We start from the raw sequence: 20,711 nt of genomic DNA on the forward strand, positions 1-20,711 counted from the left end.
TGTCTGCTCAGCTTAAGGATTTGTCAGCCAAGCTGCGAAGGATTGGAGGAATGACGAGCCTGGACTCCGGGAAGAAGAAGGTCGGCGAAGGGGAAGATGCAGCCCGGAAGGCGGCGCCGTCTCGTCCGGGGAGGACAACGATCGTGAACAACGAGCCCCGGGCCGAAGATGTGCAACAAGGGGACGCGACGAGGGTTCCAGCGCCTAAAAGAGGAAAAGTGCTCCTGCGGGTTCCGGGGAGAAGGGAGAAGAGGGGTCCAAGGGTCATGTTCCGGGGAGAAGGGAGAAGAGGGGTCGATTTTGTACTTGCCTCATTTTATTTTCTTGTATTCGTATCATCTAAATATGGTGTATAATGATTCCAGGCCAACTCCCGGGTTGCTGGATTGGTTTGCATAACCCGGAGCCTACATGCGAAGGCTGATGCTACTGAGGTCTACAAGACTGAATCTGAGAGGCTGTCCCGTGAGATCCAGGATTTGAAGGAGGCGAGTTCCAAGGAGGCTGCTGCTCATAAGAAACTTCTTGACGAGATCCGGGAGAGGCAGGACCGGGCCGAGGCTGCCGTCCGGGAGATGAGGGCGGAAAATAAGAAGCTGAAGGATGATCTTGCCGCCCGGCCCACTCCCGAAGAGTTTCTGGCTGGGTTCCGGGGGACTCCCGCGTACTTCGAAGAGCTGAATGACAAAGCGCTGGAGAAGATCCAGATCTGCTTGAATGTTGCTTCGAAGTACCTCAACGAAGAGCCTCAGGGTACCATCGACGTCTTCCTGGAGAGGTATATTGAAGAGGAGACCCGGTTGGAGCAGGAGAAGGAAGCTATCAAGGCAATGGGGTCTGGTGCCGGAACGTCTAGTAACATCCCTCCTTCTCCCGGATTGCCACTTGCCCAGCAGCCTCCGATTCCGGAAGGTGATCCTGAGCAGCCTCCCTCTCCTCCTGCCGAGCCTGCAGCAGAAGCTTGAAGACTTTGCCATTTCTTGGCATGTAATTTCCGTTTCTTTGTTTTTAGTATTGTCTGAACTCAGCCTTTTGGCTAACTTATCTTGTCTGTAATCTGGATGACTTTGATTTGCCCCCCGGGGTGTGTTTCCCCGGGGTTGTTTAATATGATTTTGCTTTTCTTTCTTTCCTTTGTTACTGACTTGTATATGTTAGAAAATTTTCAAAGTACACATGGGCTGTGTTTTTGCAGACCCCGGGTTGGGTAACAATATTTAACTTGTAGAAATTTTATAAGTACTCATGGGTTGAGTTTTTATAGGACCCCGGGCAGGGGTAAATTTCCATTTGATAGAAATTTTCAAAGTACACATGGGCTGTGGTTTTGCAGACCCCGGGTTGGGGTAACAATTTTTAACTTGTAGAAATTGTATAAGTACTCATGGGTTGAGTTTTTATAGGATCCCGGGCAGGGGTAAATTTCCATTTGATAGAAATTTTCAAAGTACACATGGGCTGTGCTTTTGCAGACCCCGGGTTGGGGTAACAATTTTTAACTTGTAGAAATTTTATAAGTACTCATGGGTTGAGTTTTTATAGGACCCCGGGCAGGGGTAAATTTCCATTTGATAGAAATTTTCAAAGTACACACGGGCTGTGCTTTTGCAGACCCCGGGTTAGGGTAACAATTTTTAACTTGTAAAAATTTTATAAGTACTCGCGGGTTGAGTTTTTATAGGACCCCGGGCAGGGGGAAATTTCCTAAGTACACATGGGCTGTGTTTTTAAATGCGATGGTAAATAAATAAGAAACATAATGAAATTGATTCAAACTATGGAACACTTAAAGTAGAATCTGTCATTCATATCGAAAACAAAAAATTACATTCTGGGGTGAATGGGAATAGCGTTTACATCAAAATATTATAGTATAAATGTAGAGATATTCCCAGAATATGCACCTTTCTTTTACTGGTAGAACTTTCTTAGTCGGGTTCCGTGCCAGGTGTTGGGGACCTCGGTCCCGCTGAGGTAGTTCAGCTTGTAAGTTCCCGGACGAAGCACTTCCTTGACTGTGTAGGGGCCTTCCCAGTTCGGTTGCAGTTTTCCTTGGTTAGTTGGGTCCGAAGCTTCGGTGTCCCGGAGTACAAGATCTCCCACCACATATTCTCTTATCTTGGCCTTCTTTGCAAAGTAAAGCTTTGTTTTTTCCTTGTAGTTTTTCATTTTTTCTACAGCCCGGTCTCTTACTTCATCCAAGAGTTCAAGGTTGGTTCTGAAGCCTTCTATGTTGGAGACCTCGTCAAAGTTGACCAGTCTATGAGATGGGGATCTGGTTTCCACCGGTAGCCGGGCCTCGGTACCATAGGCAAGCTTAAATGGAGTCTCACCGGTTCCGGTCCGGGAGGTGGTTCGGTACGACCATAAAACCTTCGGGAGTTCATCCGGCCAGTTCTTTTTAGAATCTTTCAGTCTCTTTTCCAAACCTTGGAGTATGGTCCTGTTTGTGATCTCGACTTGTCCATTTCCTTGCAGATGGGCCACATATGCTTTCCTGTGCTTTATCTCGAGCTCCTTGAGATAGGCTCCAAAATCTGAACCCACGAACCGCGGCCCGTTATCCGAGATTAAAACCATCGGTATCCCGAACCTCATCACAATTGAATCTACGAATTTGATGCAGTCTTGCTGATTGATGGTTCTCATAACCTTGGCTTCTGCCCACTTAGTCATATAATCGATCGCCACCAGCACATAACGAAGATCTCCCTTTGCTCGAGGGAAAGGACCCATGATGTCAATTCCCCAGGCAGCGAATGGGATCGAGGAGAGAACTGGCCCGGGGAGGCTTGAAGCTTGCTTCGGCACATTGCTGAACTTTTGGCAGTTGCTGCATTTTTCACATAGGCAACGGAGTCAGCGTGGAGGGCGGGCCAATAGTAACCTTGTCTGATAACTTTGTAGGCTAGAGCTTTAGCGACTAAGTGATCTCCGCAGATCCCCTCGTGTACCTCCCGGAGACAATAATCTGCCTCATCCGGGTCAACACATTTTAGAGTCGGGACAGAAAAGGTTCGCCTGTATAGCTGATTATCTTCTAAAAAGAAGCGGGCGACCTTATATTTGAGATAGCGTGCCTTGTTCTGGTCTTCTGGCAGGGTCCCATCCTTAAGATAAGCTACGTAAGGAGTCATCCAGTTGTCCGGGCTGCTGACACATAGGACTTCTGGTCGGTCGGTGCTGGGTGCCCCGAGCTCCTCGAAGTAGACTGAACTGCTTAAATCCGAAGTATTCTGGACGAGCTTGGACAGCTCATCTGCCTTTGTGTTTTCTTCTCTGTTTATTTGCAGGATGGTTGGGTCCGGGATGGTTTCCAGGATTGATCTTACCATTTCATAATATCGGGCCAACTTGGGGTCTTTTGCGATATATTCACCGTTGGTCTGTCTTACCACAATCTGAGAATCACTATAGATGGTTAAACGCCTTACTCCAAGGGATTTGGCTAACCTGAGTCCGGAGAGCAGAGCTTCATATTCAGCCTGGTTGTTTGTTGCTTTGAAAGCGAAGGTTATGGCCTACTGGATCGTGAATTCGCCCGGGCTGGAGAGGATCAGGCCAGCTCCGGACCTCTCGGCTGTTGCTGAACCATCAACATGTAATGTCTAAGAATCTCGGTTGCTAGCCTCCTTTTCTTCTCCGGATTGGAGTTTAGTTGTCTCCGGGGCTTCAGGAAAGGATCATTCCATAACGAATTCGGCCAAAACCTGGGCCTTTATAGTTGTCCTTGGGATAAATTTGATATTGAACTGGCTCAATTCAATTTCCCAATTGACTAATCTCCCAGAGGCATCTGGCTTATGGATGATTTTGCGAAGTGGTTGATTAGTGATTACCCTGATTTCCCGACCTTGGAAATATTGCCTTAGCTTCCTGCTCGAGTGCACAAGAGCCAGTGCGAAGTTTTCCAAGTTTGGGTACCGGGTCTCAGCATCTTTCAGGACTTGACTTAGATAGTATACCGGGCTCTGTGAACCATTTTCCTCCCGGATGAGTGCAGAGGATACCGCTCTTTCTCCGGCTGCAATATAGAGATAAAGAGGCTCCCTGGGCTTTGCTTTTGACAGAATAGGCGGTTTCATCAGATGTCGCTTGACTTCCTCAAACGCTGTTTGGCAATCCGGGGTCCAGTCGATCATCTTTTTGTTCCGGGCTCCTTTTAACAGCTCAAAGAAAGGCAAGCACCTTTCTGCCAATTTTGGGATAAATCTTCGAAGGGCTGCTAAGCATCCTGCGAGCTTCTGAATATCCTTCTGAGTCTAGGGGACTGTCATTTCCATGATAGCTTTGATCTTTTTCGGGTTGGCTTCTATTCCCCATTCACTGACCAGAAAACCAAGAAACTTCCCGGAGGGGACCCCGAATGCGCACTTTTCTGGGTTCAGCTTCATGTTGTACTTCCTCAAATTGTCAAAACATTCCCTGAGATCCTTGACGTGGTCCGGGATTGTGACCGACTTAGAGATCATATCATCGACGTAAGATTCCATGTTCCTGCCCAGCTGAGTTTTGAAGATGGTGTTCATCATTTTCTGGTATGTTGCCCCGGCGTTGATTAACCCGAACGACATCATAACAAAAGCGTAGACAACCCGATGTGTAATGAATGCCGTCTTCGCGATATCTGTCGAATTTATTTTAACTTGGTTGTATCCCGAAAAAGCATCCATGAAACTTAGCATAACATGACCCGAGGTTGCATCTATCAGCTGGTCAATGTTGGGCAGGGGGTATGAGTCTTTAGGAAACGCCGAATTGAGGCTTGTGTAATCCACGCACATTCGCCACTTTCCATTGGGTTTCTTAACTAGCACAACATTTGCTAGCCAATCCGGATACTTAATTTCACAGATAATATCTGCCTTTAACAACTTTTCAACTTCTTGATCGATTGCCTGTTGTCTTTCCGGGGCAAAGTTTCTTTGTTTTTGCTTATTGGTCTTTGTTTTGGATCTACATCCAGGCTGTACATTGCCACGGATTCATCAATCCCGGGCATGTCTTCCGGGGACCAAGCGAACACATCAGCGTATTCCTTCAATAGATCGATAAGCTCCTTTTGGAAGGCGGTTTCCAAGCCTTTGCCGACTTTGATTTTCCGGGTGGGGTTCCAGGGTTCCAACTCTACTTCAATTTTCTGTTGGGCAGGCTCGACCTTTGTCTTCTCCTTGCTTTCTACAAATTTCTGAATCTGGGCATCGGCGTTGGTTACGTTGTACCCGGAGTCTTCAATCATATTTACATCCAAGCGGGCCCTTTTACTGAGGTGTTCCCGATGCTTTTTTCTGCTTTATCCTTTGGGTAAGGATATTATCTTTTTCTTATTATCCGGTTCCGTTTCTGCCATGACCAAGGCTTGACCATAGCATCTCCCTGCCATCTCCCTATCTCCTTTCAATTCTCCGACGCCTCCCGGGGTGGGGAATTTGAGTTTTAAGTGAACAGTTGAGGGGATTGCCCTAAGCTTGGTGATAGTGGGCCTTCCAAGGATCATATTGTATGAGGAGGCTGCGCTTATCACATAGAACTTCATCATATGAGAGACCTGCTGGGGTGCAGTTCCAAAGATAATGGGGAGATAAATGACGCCCCGGATTGGAATCATCGTGTTTCCAAATCCATACAAGGGGTCTTCAAGACAGGGGTCCATTCGGAGGTGGCCAAGCTCCATCCTGTTAAGTGTGTGCTCGAATACAATATTAGCAGAGGAACCGTTGTCAACTAGAATTCTTTTTACCTCATTGTTTGCGACATCTAGGGTTACCACCAATGCTAAGTTGTGGTCCGGATCGAGTCCCTCATAATCAGAATAAGAGAAACAGATCAGCTCATCTTCCAGGGGCTGGATCATCATCACGTCATTCTCCTGGTCCGGGCTCCGGGGCGGTGAAGCTGTGCCTCCAAAGGCCACGTTCACCGCATTTTTGCTGCTTCCCGGGGCCCTGTCTTTGTCATTCAACCTCCTTTGAAGATACCGGTTCATGTTTCCCTTCTTGATCTGGTCTTCTATGAACATCTTGAGGGAGAAACAGTTTTCAGTGGTATGGCCATGATCATCATGATAGCCACAATGCTTGTCCCGGGCTCTGTTCTCGGGAGGCGCCGGCAAGGGTTTTGGCGGATAATAAAACGGCTTACCCTTAACTTCGCGCAAAATGTCGGCCCGGGGCCTGTTGAGGGGTGTTCACTCCGGTTCCAGCTTGGGTTCTTTCTTGGTCTTGGGTTTCCTTTCATTCTTTCTTGATTCGGCGTATGTCTCCCGGGGTGGCGTATCATTATGAATCAAGTCTTTAACATAGCCTTCGCAGGATATTTAGTGTAAGTTCCTTCGAAAAATGTCCGCTACCTCTTTTTTTTCCAAGTTGGAGAGTTGATTAACTGCTTCCTGGAATCTTTTGATGAATTCCGGGAGGGACTCCTTGCTTCTTTGCTGGATTGTTTCCAAATGATACATTTGCAGCTCGTTCATCCGGTTGGCCCTGAATCTTTTCAAAAATATCTCGCAAAAGTCTTTCCAGGAGTCCACACTCCGGGATGGAATGCGGCTGAACCATTTCTGAGCTCCCCCTTTAATGTTGATGCGAAGAATCGGCATCTGGTTAGGTCACTATAATCATAAATATTAGAGATTTGCTCGAAATAGTTCAGATGCTCATCGGGGTCAGCCAGCCCATCGAAAGAGTCAAAATTGAAGTGCTTCAGGACCGATTCTCTGGGGGTAGATTCCAACTTCTTGGTGAACGGGGTGGCTGCTGCACCCACTTCCATATCGCCTTTTACTTTTCTTTTGAGATCCCGAAGGACCCGGGCCATTTGTTCTTGCTTAGATTCCTTTTCCGGCTCCGAATCGGAAGAAACATGAATCCGGTGTGCCTTTCTTTTTAGCTTTGCCTCTTCCTCCCAGACTCTCTTTTCGATAGCTTCTTGAGCTTTGGCTTCTTCTTCCTTCCGAATCTTCTCTCGGAGGGCAACTCTCTTTATCTCATCCCTGGAATCCTCTGGTGGTTTCTTTAAATTCTTTGCAATCCGATCAAAGACGGAACCCCGGGATTCTCCTGACCGTTCACGCTGATCCCCTGGGCAGGTCTCAGGTTCGGCATTATGTTTTTCCTTCCACAGGTCCATCACCGCCTGTATCTGATTCGGGGTCATGTTTCCCCAGGGGTTGGCGGAAGTCCCAGTGTGCTTATGGGCAGCTTTCTCGATGACTATTCTTTAGTCTCCTGGTTGGAGATTTTGAGATGGAGTCTGGGTTATGGGGGGCCCTTCATCCAGATCTTCCATATCTCCATCCCTAGGTTGGGGTGGAGGTGGAATGAAAGAAGTAGAAACGGCCGCTTTGCTCTTTCTTGTAGTCATGGTTATTCAACAGTACCACAAACTCACAGTAATATAATTCATAAAATACATATTTAAGAGATTGGGAGTGGCGTTCTTACTGAGGGATGGTATTCCAAGTTGCTGGGTAGGGTAGAAGTTGCGGATATGAACACCACCGGACGGAGGTTCGACCCCTCCTTCTAGCGCCAATGATAATCCCAAATCACCCCGGAGTCTTCTCCTTGCCGAGCTCGGACTCAAACTCCGTTTGGACAGAAATGGCGGTGGCGAGCGGTGTAGCTGTAGGGTGGGAACCTAAAAAACAGAACCGGAGGGGGGTGGCGTCCCCGCGGCACCTCCGACGTGAGGATGAGAAAGGGTTTTAAGGAGAAAAGGGGGCAAAACGGAAATTATGCAAGTATTATTATGGTATTTACGTGTGTGTATGTAAGTATATATGACAGAAAGAGTATGTAACCTGTAACCTTCCTTCTGTCCTGCCTTTTATAGGCCTCCTACTAGGGTTTAGGGGTCTATACCTTTTAATCTGGACCGTAGGTGTGCCTTTTTGACTGTAGGGCATCTGGACGCCTGGGATGCGTCAGAGTACTATCGGATCTGGACCGTAGGAACGTTCTGGATCCAAGGTACCTGGACGGTTGTGATGTTGCCACGTGTACTGGGCCATTTAAGGTTATAGCTGAGTACTTCCTGGGCTCTTGTTATTGGGCCTTGGGCCTCTGTTATTGGGCCTGTATTATTATAGGCTATCAAACCCGATGCCAGTGACTGTAGTGCCAACAAATACTCCAGCTTATGATTATGATGAGTTCAATTCACTGTTGAATGATTGGCAAGAAAGTAATCAGGAAAACTCTGAAGACACAATTCAAGATGACACTCCAGAAGAAATAAAGACTTCTCATTCAACTGAGGATACAGCATCACCTATGGATATAAGAAGATCATAGAGGCAAAAGAAACCTCCAGGTTGGATGGAAGTTTACGTGACTAAGCCATAATCTACGTGTACAACTATATGTGCTACTATGGTTGATCAACCAGTGCAATCTACTTTCCAGTGCTTTCTCACTTCAATAACATAAGTAGATGATCCGAAATCATTTTATCAAGCTGTTACACAGCAGCACTGGATCGATGCTGTGAACATGGAATTGGAAGCTCTTGAGGGAAATGACACTTGGGAAATAACGACTTTTCCTCCTAATAAAAAGGCCATCAGAAGTAAATGGTTGTTCAAAACAAAGTTTAAGGCAGATGGAAGTATTGAAAGGTACAAGGCCCGTTTGGTAATCTTGGGTTGCAAGAAAGTGTATGGAATTGACTATGAAAATACGTTTGCTCCATTAGCTAAAACGGCTACTATTCGAGCACTTCTGGTAGTGGCAACCCTCAATAAGTGGATAGTGGTCCAAATAGATGTGATGAACACAATCTTGCATGGTGATTTGGAAGAAACCGTATTTATGAAACAGCCTTTGGGTTATACATACTTGGGTTGCAGAATTTTTAAAGGCGATAGTCTGTCTATAGTGAACAAAACACCTGTAATTGTGTGCAAACTGAAAAAATCGTTGTACGGCTTGAAACAAACGCCCATAACTGGTTCTCCAAGCTGCCCACCACTCTAGTAAGTCTTGGTTTTGTTCAATATAAATCTGATTATATCCTGTTTACACTTACAGATGCTAGCTTAATTACTTTAGTCCTAGCATATGTTGATGATCTTTTGATTGCTGGGAACCCTGGAACTGAAATAGACAATCTCAAAAGTATGTTTTCAACCAAGTTTCACATGAAAGACTTAGGTAAAATCAGCTACTTTTGGGGTCTTGAAGTGGATAGAAGTTCTGTCGGTTTCTTCGCGTCTCAACACAAGTATTTGGTCGATATTCTCAAAGAGTTCAATATGCAAACTGCTACACCGATTAAGATTCCTATTGATATACATCCGAGGCTTACTAAATACGTGGGAAGTCCATTGAAAGACCTTCACCTTTATCAACATTTGTTGTTAGATATTTTAGTGTAATTAGATTAACTAGTTGACCAATGTGATTGTAATATTTCATCAAACAAGTCGGGAGAATGCGGAGTGCATGCTTGTTTGAGTTTATTATGATTTTCGGTATTGGCGGGGGTTCGTGTTTGTCACACCCCCAACTTAACAAACAAAATAAATATAACTATTACAATATTTAAAAGAAAGTAAACATAACTGAATCCAAGATCTTACAGTTTAGGATTTGGAACAGCCCAACACTACCATCTATTACAACTGATTTTAATATCGGTCCTCACACAAAACTATCTCTTATTCTAACTGAGCTCGGACATACACATCGGCGTCACAGGTCTTACGTGCTGTCTGCTTGAATCTAACCATAGCTGCTAGCTGTAATATCAGGGTAAAGCAAGGAGTGAGCCAAATGCTCAACACGTGCTAAACTATATGGTACAAAACATAAATCGAGATATATATAAAAGAATGACAATGCGAAGGCATAACCAATGTTAACAAGAGATAAAACTTTGAGTGATGGCATCATTTGCTTGAATAAAAACATTTTCCAAATCATAACTTAAACAAAATCATTTTATGACGCTACGGATTACAGCCGGTGATCAGCCACGAAGTAATCCCGAACCTCGCTGGGTTCTAAAACATTAATGGGATCCCTAGGCAACTTTTAAGCCTACAATATAAGTGTGGAAAGGACTCGCGTCTCAGTCCAGATCCACTATTCAAAGAAACATTTATCCCCCTTTGGGACTGAAAATCCATATTTTAATTATTTCAAAAACTGATGCCGATTTATGATAAAATCTCTCAAGTAGTAAACATTTTTATCAAGGGATTATAGATCAACTTAAAACACTGGAAATATGACACTAAATCTCAGGGCCATGATCCACTAGACTTTACTATATTAGGGTAATTGAGAGGTTTCCATAAACAAGAACTTTGACAAGGAGATTTAGCAAGGCTATTGGATAACATGAAAGAATAATGCCAAACTGGGCTTAAAGCAAATATTTTTGACAAGGTACAAGTACTAGAACATCAAGAAGATAAGCTTCATGAATACTAGGGGTGTTAAGGTATGAAGAAATGATCTTTAGCTCAAGGTAATTCAAGATTGTCGAACTTTAGGCCAAGAAAAAGGGTTATCAATCAATTAAGAACAACTTTAAAGAATATCTGGCTTTTAGGTATCAAAGTACAGTTTCTATTGGGGTTCAAACATCTGGGTGAGATGTCAATATTTTAGGAATCAATAGCATGTTAATCAAGAGGATCAATCAAATATTATATCAAATCATTATTTTATCATGGTATTCCAATTACTTTGATATACTAGCGTGATACGACTTTTGATCTACTTGCAATATGTACTTGAGGGTTCATGGCATTTATATATAATATAAAGATAGATTTAAGAATCGCTTGGTTCAAGTATATCAAGATAACTCAGGATAATCGCATCAATATATATGAACTAATTATTACACATTTGCAGTGAATACGAAAGACAGGTTGAATCACTTGCCTTGAGAAAGGCTAGTCTGGTCTGGCTGGTAGGAGCAACTGGAAGCTTTACTCGACCTTTATGACAAGTTTACCCTCGTCTCGAGATCCTACATAAATAGTAATAACCTCATTATAATATATTCTCACCAACTCAACCTATTTACAACCCGAAATTAAACACAAATGGCACTTAGGCCTATATGCACTCAATTTATAATCACCTTATAAATACCATAGTCCACATAGCCACATATACTCACATATCATATTTTAATATCAAATAATATCACAAACATCATAATGCAACACTAGGCTTGGATGATCTCGACCCACAACTTAAGTCACCTGGTCGCTAAACTAGACTAAGTCTCCAAATTTGGCTTCCTAACTCGATGTGCCTTTACTAAACTATCCAAAACCTATTGACCCTAACTTGGGCCTTTTACTCTAATGGATTTATACTATCTTGCAACCATAGTGGTGAACCTAGGTCTCACTCATAAGTGCTCTAAAACTATGTGGTAAGTGAAAGTGCTCACTGGAGTAAATTTCAGAATGACATCTATGGTTTCTTGAGTGCATTAGACACTCTTTAACTACAAGTTTACCTATAAAACTTCTACACTAGACTCTTCTGACCATAAGGCATCTCCCAAACTTGATGTGGCTCAAGGGCCTAGCTTGGGCCTCCTTGGGCCTAAGCTTAAAGTCCATGGTTCCCCTGTTTTTCTGGGCAGAAAACGGCCTGACTTGAACTAACTTGCGACACATGGTTCTAACTCAAATCCTATGAAATATGGTTGTAAAAACTCCTCTGACACTCCCTATAACTAAGGCCCAACAGGGCCTAATGAGGGCCTACCCATGACATGGTCAAAACTTCCTATTTCTAAGTTGCAACAAAACTGTCCCCTGCTGGACAGATTTTGTGATTCTACTCGTGCACCTATCCAAACGACTTGTAAACCTCCAACAAACACCTAAAACCTTTTATATACTCCTAATGCTAGCTTCTGGTGGCATGGGCCTCAAAGTGCACAATAATGACATGGTCAAAACTCACTCTAAACCTCAGGGTACCAAACTGATTTTCTGCAGAAACTAAGACTCTCCTTTCTTCCAAGGTTCTCACTTAACAACCCAACCACCAACAACCAAAATACCCAAACCATAACTTAACTATGGTGATCTACTGAAATAACTCCCTTACACTCAAAATTGACTTAGTGGAGATCATTCTTACCTAAGGTGCAGCATAGTAAAACAAAGGAAATCACATTATACAAATTACAAGTCATCAAGTTTTCAAGGACAACAACTTTAACCTTTAAGAAGCACAATTCTTAGTTAATATCTTAACTTAACTGCAATTAAGGTTTGCTATCAAGATATTAATCCGAATGATCAAGAACTTCCAAGAATTCAAGAGAAATTTGCATGCATGCATGACTTCGAGTCTTACTAATCAAAACAACATGCTTTCCAAATAAATTTTCATTTTAACTCAACATGCAAACCTATCATGGTTTATATCTAAATGACCACCTAGCATGCAAAGGTTTTTACCAAGATTTCACTAAGATTTTCATGTTATTATCACAAAAATACACAAAATGAAACAAAGCAACCAAAACATCATTAAGAACCATTCATTCGGCTCCCTCAAGGTCATGGCCGAATGAAATGGAAGGGAAAATAACCATTAAAATCAAGAGCCTCATTCTCATGACTTGGCATTTCACCATTCCTTGTAGTTCCCTCAATAATACAACCTTTCATCCATGAGAATTAAGATTATACTTTGAGTTCCAACTAAAACTATGCCATGCAAGATCAAAAATTAAACTTTTTACTCAAACTTCTTTGGATTATATATGATCAAGATATAGGAAGTAACATTTACTTGAATGGGAGATGGAAGCTTGAATGAAGAATGAAGAAAAGGGAGGGGGTAGGGCTTCGGCCAAAAAGCCGAGAGGAAGGAGCCGAGAGGAGAGGGGGAGAAAGGAGGGGGTGTGGAAATGGTGGAGTGAAAGTGGAGTGATAATCATATTTGTTTGGTTTTTATGCTTTTGATTTTACCACAAGTGAGTGGATATGAGAATTTACAAGAGTAGCCTTCCAACATAGTTAGGTAGATTTGCATGCAAGGACAAAGTGGTAATTTGGCTAGTGGAATGAAAGTGAGTGGGGTTGGAAATGCCTTCCTTGCCCCTTAGTTGAATAGAAGAGTATTTGCATGCAAGGGTAACCATGTAAGTTGATAATTACTAAGCAACTAATTTTCAAAGATTTTTTATAAAATAAAATAAAAGTTCAAAAATTACAAAATTTATACCATAAAATAACTTAGATTTTTAGAAATTTTATAAAATCACTCTCAAAATTTGTGAACAAAATAACTTTTAAAAGAAAATTTTCCCAAGGCTTAGAATATTCTTTATAAATCAAAAATAAAGAAAATAAATAAACTTTTACTTTGAAAAATCATATACTGCCTACAACAAATTTATAATGCAGAAATTTTCACTCATACAAACGTACAATCATTGAATATATTTTCATTCGGCTTTAATATTATACCAAATCCACAAATAATATTACACAAAAATACCGGTCGTAACAGTGTTAATGTGAAAAGACATGTCTTTTAGACACAGCCGCATACCTCAAATGATGTGTCTTAGGACATGTCTTTTGGACATGTATGGATATGTCTTCGGACATGTCTTTTGGACATGTATGGATGTGTCTTAGGACATGTTTTTTGGACATGTATGGACGTGTCTTAGGACATGTCTTTTGGACACCTATATAATACTTGCAACATATTTGGTCATGGAGATAGAAAAAATAAAAGGTTGGTTGTTGAATTCACATTAAATACATCATTCTCTATTCTTATATTCTGATTTTATCCGGTTGAAAAGTTTGGATAACCACTGAATTGTTTCAATCTGAAATTGTTTGTCAAGACTTCAGAATAATCCAAGTTATCCTCCATTTTTCTACAACAAAGATTGAAACAAATTTGTTTTCTGAAGATGGCGAACAACGAATCTGTAAAAGACATAACTAGCAAGTTTGCAAAATTAGACAAGTTTGAGGGACATGACTTTAGAAGATGGCAAAAGAAGATGCATTTCTTGTTAACCACATCAAAAGTTGTGTACGTTTTGAGTGCTCCAATGCCTAAAATGATTGAGGAGGAAACTGTAGAACAGACTAGAAGACGCTGTAAATGGGAGAATGATGACTACATCTGTCGGGGTCACATCTTGAACGGTATGTCTGATTCTCTTTTTGATATATACCAAAATGTTGAGTCTGCAAAAGAATTGTGGGATTCCCTTGAATCCAAGTACATGGCTGAAGATGCTTCTAGCAAAAAATTTCTGGTTAGTAATTTTATTAACTATAAAATGGTTGATACTAGACCGATCATGGAACAGTATAATGAACTGTTAAGGATTTTGGGACAGTTTGTTCAACACGACATGAAAATGGATGAATCCATTTCAGTTTCTAGTGTTATAAACAAACTGCCACCCTCGTGGAAAGATTTCAAACACACCCTAAAACATAATAAGGAAGAGATGACTTTGGTTGAACTTGGAAGTCACTTCAGAATTGAAGAGGCTTTAAGGGCTCAAGAAATTGAGAATAATCGTAAGGGAAATAATCAAGTCGGTAACTCTTCTGTAAATATGGTTGAAGATGGTGGATCTTCTAAGAATTCAAATAAAGACAATGGTAAGAAGAGGAAGTTTAAAGAAAATAACAATACATGTTCCAACAAGAAACCAAAATTGGCATGTTGGAAGTGTGGCAAATCTGGTTATTTCAAGAAGGATTTTCGGGTTGGTAAAGGCAAGTATAACGCTGGTCTAAGTGGATCTAAGGATCCAGAAAAGCAACAAGGTCAGATTTTAGTACAAAATTATAATTCTGGGCAAAATTATATGTCACTAATATCTAAGGCATTATATGTGCAGGATGATAATGTTGCATGGTGGATTGATTCTGGAGCAACAAGTCATGTGTGTAAAGATCTTCGTTGGTTTGAAGATTTTCAACCAATCGAAGATGGATCTATTTTAAAGATGGGAAATGTTGCAACTGAACCAATAAAAGGACTAAGAAATGTAAAGCTTTTTTTTACTTCTGGAAAATATGTATTGTTAAATAATGTGTTGTACGTTCCTAGAATTTGAAAGAATCTCTTGTCTAGTATTGTATTGAATAATTGTGGTTACAAACAAGTGTATGAAAGTGACAAGTATATCTTGTCAAAGCATGGTACTTTTGTTGGCTTTGGTTATTTATGTAATGGCATGTTTATGTTGAATGTTAATGTCTTATTTGATGATGAATCTGTTTGTATGGCTTCTAATAATGCTAGTAATAATTCGAATAAATCTAAATTATGGCATGCTAGATTGGGACATGTACATTATAAAAGAATAAAGGATATGTCTAAAATGAGTCTCATACCGGCTATTGATATAAACAATGAGAAATATAAAATATGTATGTTAACTAAGATAACCAGAAAGACTTTCAAGGACGTAAACAGAATATCTGAAGTGTTGGAACTGATACATAGCGATTTATGTGATTTTCATGCTACACCTTCGTTGGGAAATTAAAAATATGTCATTACATTTATTGACAATGCATCTAGATATTGCTATATTTATTTATTGAATACTAAGGATGAAGCTCTTGATAAATTTAAAATCTATAAAGAAGAAGTAGAGCTACATAAAAGTACTATGATTAAAAATCTGTGTATTGATAGAGGAGGTGAGTATTATGATCCAGTATACTTTCAATCTACTGGTATAATACATCAAATCACTGCTCCTTATACACCACAACAAAATGGTATGGCAGAAAGGAAGAATAGGACTTTGAAAGAGATGGTTAATTCCATGTTATCCTATTCGGGTTTGAATGAAGGTTTTTGGGGTGAGGTTATGTTAACAGCCTGTTATTTGTTAAATAGGATTCCTACTAAGAGGAATAAATTTACCCCTTATGAACTTTGGTATAAAGAGCCACAAAAATTGAGTTTTCTGAGAGTTTGGGGATGTAGAGCAGTTGTAAGGCTCACTGAACCCAAAAGGAGAAACTTGGGTGAAAGAGGTTTAGATTGTATTTTTGTGGCGTATGCTGAGCATTCCATTGCATATAGGTTGTATGTATTAGAACCTAATGATTATGTATCTGTGAATACGATTATCGAGTCAAGAGATGCTGACTTTGATGAAAATAGATTTACTTCTATACCTAGACCAAGAGACATGATTCATAATTCTTTCAGTAGGAACCCGGTTCAACTGAAGATGTTCATGGACCTTCTGAACCAAGGCGACGTTTTAGAGCTAGAAAAAACAAATCATTTGGACCTGATTTTCAACTTTATTTGGTTGAAGGTTCAAGAGATGAGGTTGAGATTAAGTCTGAGTACCAATATTGTTTTATTATTGAGGAGGATCCAAAAACATTTAATGAAGCAATGACATCAAGGGATGTTGCATTCTGGAAAGAAGCTATTCAGGATGAGATGGTATCTATTATGAATAATAACACATGGGAATTGAGTGATCTACCTTCTGGCTGTAAAGCATTAGGAAACAGATGGATCTTCAAAAGAAAAATGAAAGTGGACGGTACCATAGACAAATTTAAAGCCAGATTGGTTATACAAGGCTTTAGACAAAAAGAAGGGATTGATTACTTTGATACTTATGCTCCTGTTGCTAGGATTTCTACTATCAGGTTGTTGATAGCACTTGCATCTATACACAATCTTGTAATTCATCAGATGGATGTAAAAACCGCATTCTTGAATGGTGAATTAGATGAGGAGATTTATATAAAACAACCGGAAGGGTTTGTTATGTCTGGTAGTGAGCACAAGGTGTGTAAATTGAAGAAATCTTTGTATGGTCTTAAACAAGCACCAAAAGATTGGAATCAAAAATTTGATAGTGTGGTTTTGTCTAATGGTTTTCTTCTTAACCAAGCAGACAAATGTGTATATAGTAAGTTTGATGCTTCTGGTAAAGGAGTTATAATTTGCTTATACGTAGATGATATGTTGATTTTTGGTACTGACCAAAATCAAGTGGATAAAACCAAGAAATTTTTGTCATCTAATTTTGACATGAAAGACTTAGGAGAGGCTGAGGTGATTCTCGGTATAAAGATCAAGCGTACGAAAAATAGTATTTCAATTTCTCAATCTCATTATATTGAGAAGATTCTAAAAAGATTTAACTTTAATAATTGTTCTCCAGTTAGTACTCCTATTGATCCTAGTCTTAAGCTAGTATCTAGTAAATGAGTTGTAGTATCTCAACTTGAATTCTCAAGAGCGATTGGTAGCCTCATGTATGCCATGATAAGCACTAGACCAGATATAGCCTATGTTGTTGGTAAGCTTAGTAGGTTTACTAGCAAACCAAGTTCACATCATTGGAAAGCTTTAAGCCGAGTGTTCAAGTACTTAAAAGGAACCATGGATTATGGTTTGACTTATATTCCTTCGGTTCTTGAAGGTCATTCGTGAAAGAGATGTGTACTAAGTCCAATCATGTATGATGATTTAGGAATAACTTTTATGTAATATGTTTTGATTTCATTGATACTAATAAAAGACTTGTTTTGGTTTTATTGCGGGCTTTATCTATTTAAGTGCTTAAATAAGATATACTATATTTTAGAGTAAAGCTTTTTATGGATTATGATGAGATCATAATAATGAGACCTAAAAGATGATAACTCTAAACTTAAAGATTTCCTGGTCGTAGGATTACTAACTGGTAATTAGTAATCCGCAAAGATCGGTACATACTATGCTCGCTTCATTATGAAGGATGTCTGTTCTCATAGACATTTGTGTGGTGACACTATAGCTAGTATGTAGGTGCTTATTATAGAATAAGTTTACTGAACATGACTCACATGGCTGAACAACTGATGGAGTTCACTCACGTGTCAGCAGTTGTTCACAGAGTGATAGTTGTACAAGTATCCTTAGACTTGAGGTCATCATAGTCATCTTGTGTACACTGAACTATGCTTTGGTTTAGTTCTTAGTCTCCAGGGAAAATTATAAGGGCTCTACTGGGTATAGGAATTTGTACACGAAGATAGTGTATGATTAATAAAGGATCTACCCCTTCCAGTGAAGGAAGAGAATGTTCAATGCTGATCCACTTATGCTAGTTCAGGAATCTGTGGCTAGAGTGAATGAAATTAGAAAGGAGTTTCTAATTTACATTAAATAGAACTAAGCATAGTGAATGGGAAAGCAAATGATTAAATAAGATAGGCTTGACACAAGTTCCATGCCTTGTATTTAATCGTGACATTACAGGGTAGAAGGAATTGATTGTACGGTAACTACTCACTGAATAGGTTCTTGGTATTCTAAGCAGTGAATTCGTATTATCCGGATAGTCGCGATATGCTGAGAAGTATCCCTCACGATGTAGAATAAATATGATTAATTTATTAATTAATCATATTTAATGAATTAGAGAATTTATATAAATAATGATAAAATAGTTTTATTATTATTTATTTCTACTACCGGCTTAATATTGAACCTACAGGGTCACACCATAAAAGAGAATGATTTAATGACGGAGGAATTAATTAATAATGGTTGGTAATTATTTATTTGTGAAATAAATAATTAATTAGCAAATTTAATAATTGATTAAATGAGATTTAATTAATTCTTAATATTATTAATTAAGAATTTAATTTTGGAAATTAAATCAAGTGAGAGAATTATTTTTCTAAAAGTGTTTAGAAAAGAGATTAATGATTAAAAGGTGTTTTAATTATTAGTTAATTGGTTAATAAGAATAATCAATTAAAGGGTTAATAATAATAATATTTTATGGAAAATTTTCAGCTAAAATTTTTGCCTATAAATATACTATTATAAACCCTATTTGCCTCAACCCAAATAATTAACCCTAATTCTAAAGTAGAACAAGAGGGAGGCAACTAATTCTCTCAACCTCTTCCTCCTCCATCACATTGTACTCTTGGTGGATACCGGTGGAGTGCTTCACACTTGAGGAGCAGTTGCTAGGGATTTCCGTTCATCGTTCTTGGATCGCTATTAAAGACCTCCATCTTTCCATTAACGTAAAGCTTCTTAAGGTAAACATACTGAACTACGAATTAAATATTATTTTCCGCATGGATCCTACGGAGGGTTTCAGTTTTTTTTAAGATTTAAATTTACGTTTTCGTTGCGTTTATGTGCTAAAAACCCTTCAATGGCATCAGAGCTACTTGCGAAAAGTTTTTAATTCATTTATGTGTGTAACTGTTTTCGATATATGAGCATGTACGTGATTCGCCATGATTTGATGTTGATATAATATGCTTATATATGTATGGTTTGGAATATATGATATTCATGTGAGTCTTATAATCATAAGATGATTATGTAATCTGTATATATACTAATATATACATGATTTATGTTTGTTCTAATTATGAGAATTATATTAGATATGGATTCTGAATTGTCTGCTGCAGATTTGCTGAAATCTGGGTCTGGTGTCCCATTTACGCAAAAGAATACCCTATTCCATAGGTAAACGAGTGTCTGAACAAAACTGATAGCTAAAGCTATCAACGACTCGTCTATAAGGCATTTGACGTTGTTTACTACCCGTAAACAGTGATCCCCGGGCTTTGCTTTTGATAGAATAGGCGGTTTCATCAGATGTCGCTTGACTTCCTCAAACGCTGTTTGGCAATCCGGGGTCCAGTCGATCAGCTTTTTGTTCTGGGCTCCTTTTAACAACTCAAAGAAAGGCAAACACCTTTCTGCCAATTTTGGGATAAATCTTCGAAGGGCTGCTAAGCATCCTGCGAGCTTCTGAATATCCTTCTGAGTCTGGGGGACTGTCATTTCTATTATAGCTTTGATCTTTTCCGGGTTGGCTTCTATTCCCCATTCACTGACCTGAAAACCAAGAAACTTCCCGGAGGGGACCCCGAATGCGCACTTTTCTGGGTTCAGCTTCATGTTGTACTTCCTCAAATTGTCAAAACATTCCCTGAGATCCTTGACGTGGTCCGGGATTATGACCGACTTAGAGATCATATCATCGACGTAAGATTTCATGTTCCTGCCCAGCTGACTTTTGAAGATGGTGTTCATCATTTTCTGGTATGTTGCCCCGGCGTTGATTAACCCGAACGACATCATAACAAAAGTGTAGACAACCCGATGTGTAATGAATGCCGTCTTCGCGATATCTGTCGAATTTATTTTAACTTGGTTGTATCCCGAAGAAGCATCCATGAAACTTAGCATAACATGACCCGAGGTTGCATCTATCAGCTGGTCAATGTTGGGCAGGGGGTATGAGTCTTTAGGAAACGCCGAATTGAGGCTTGTGTAATCCACGCACATTCGCCACTTTCCATTGGGTTTCTTGACTAGCACAACATTTGCTAGCCAATCCGGATACTTAATTTCACAGATAATATCTGCCTTTAACAACTTTTCAACTTCTTGATCGATTGCCTGCTGTCTTTCCGGGGCAAAGTTTCTTCGTTTTTGCTTATTGGTCTTTGTTTTGGATCTACATCCAGGTTGTACATTGCCACGGATTCATCAATCCCGGGCATGTCTTCCGGGGACCAAGCGAACACATCAGTGTATTCCTTCAATAGATCGATAAGCTCCTTTTGGAAGGCGGTTTCCAAGCCTTTGCCGACTTTGATTTTCCGGGTGGGGTTCCCGGGTTCCAACTCTACTTCAATTGTCTGTTGGGCAGGCTCGACCTTT

General features: G+C 40.1%; 3 protein-coding genes across 3 annotated transcripts; 1 reads left to right on the top strand and 2 right to left on the bottom strand.

Annotated features, from left to right (window-relative positions):
* Nucleotides 1-1,911: 1,911 nt before the first annotated feature.
* On the bottom strand, nt 1,912-2,580 carry LOC141674598 (uncharacterized). Its single transcript, XM_074481309.1, has one exon. It carries the CDS (start codon nt 2,578-2,580, stop codon nt 1,912-1,914), a length of 669 nt encoding a protein of 222 aa, XP_074337410.1.
* A 92-nt stretch (nt 2,581-2,672) lies between these two features.
* LOC141674600 (uncharacterized) lies at nt 2,673-3,335 on the bottom strand. The gene has a single exon (XM_074481310.1). It carries the CDS (start codon nt 3,333-3,335, stop codon nt 2,673-2,675), a length of 663 nt encoding a protein of 220 aa, XP_074337411.1.
* A 10,585-nt stretch (nt 3,336-13,920) lies between these two features.
* LOC141674601 (uncharacterized) lies at nt 13,921-17,228 on the top strand. Its single transcript, XM_074481312.1, has 3 exons — nt 13,921-15,071; nt 15,885-16,101; nt 16,206-17,228. Exons 1-3 carry the CDS (start codon nt 13,921-13,923, stop codon nt 17,226-17,228), a joined length of 2,391 nt encoding a protein of 796 aa, XP_074337413.1.
* Nucleotides 17,229-20,711: the final 3,483 nt, after the last annotated feature.

This window comes from Apium graveolens, chromosome 7, assembly GCF_009905375.1.
Source record: "Apium graveolens cultivar Ventura chromosome 7, ASM990537v1, whole genome shotgun sequence".
NCBI classification, from domain to species: Eukaryota; Viridiplantae; Streptophyta; class Magnoliopsida; order Apiales; family Apiaceae; genus Apium; species Apium graveolens.

What these genes read in the sequence shown, in the direction of transcription:
- LOC141674598 (XM_074481309.1), bottom strand. Translation starts at nt 2,580, where the DNA reads ATGGTTTTAATCTCGGATAACGGGCCGCGGTTCGTGGGTTCAGATTTT.
- LOC141674600 (XM_074481310.1), bottom strand. Translation starts at nt 3,335, where the DNA reads ATGGTAAGATCAATCCTGGAAACCATCCCGGACCCAACCATCCTGCAA.
- LOC141674601 (XM_074481312.1), top strand. Translation starts at nt 13,921, where the DNA reads ATGGCGAACAACGAATCTGTAAAAGACATAACTAGCAAGTTTGCAAAA. An exon ending in GTATTGTTAAATAATGTGTT is followed by an intron (nt 15,072 to 15,884) that starts GTACGTTCCTAG and finishes TTTGTTAAATAG; the next exon opens with GATTCCTACTAAGAGGAATA. An exon ending in TATTAGAACCTAATGATTAT is followed by an intron (nt 16,102 to 16,205) that starts GTATCTGTGAAT and finishes TTCTTTCAGTAG; the next exon opens with GAACCCGGTTCAACTGAAGA.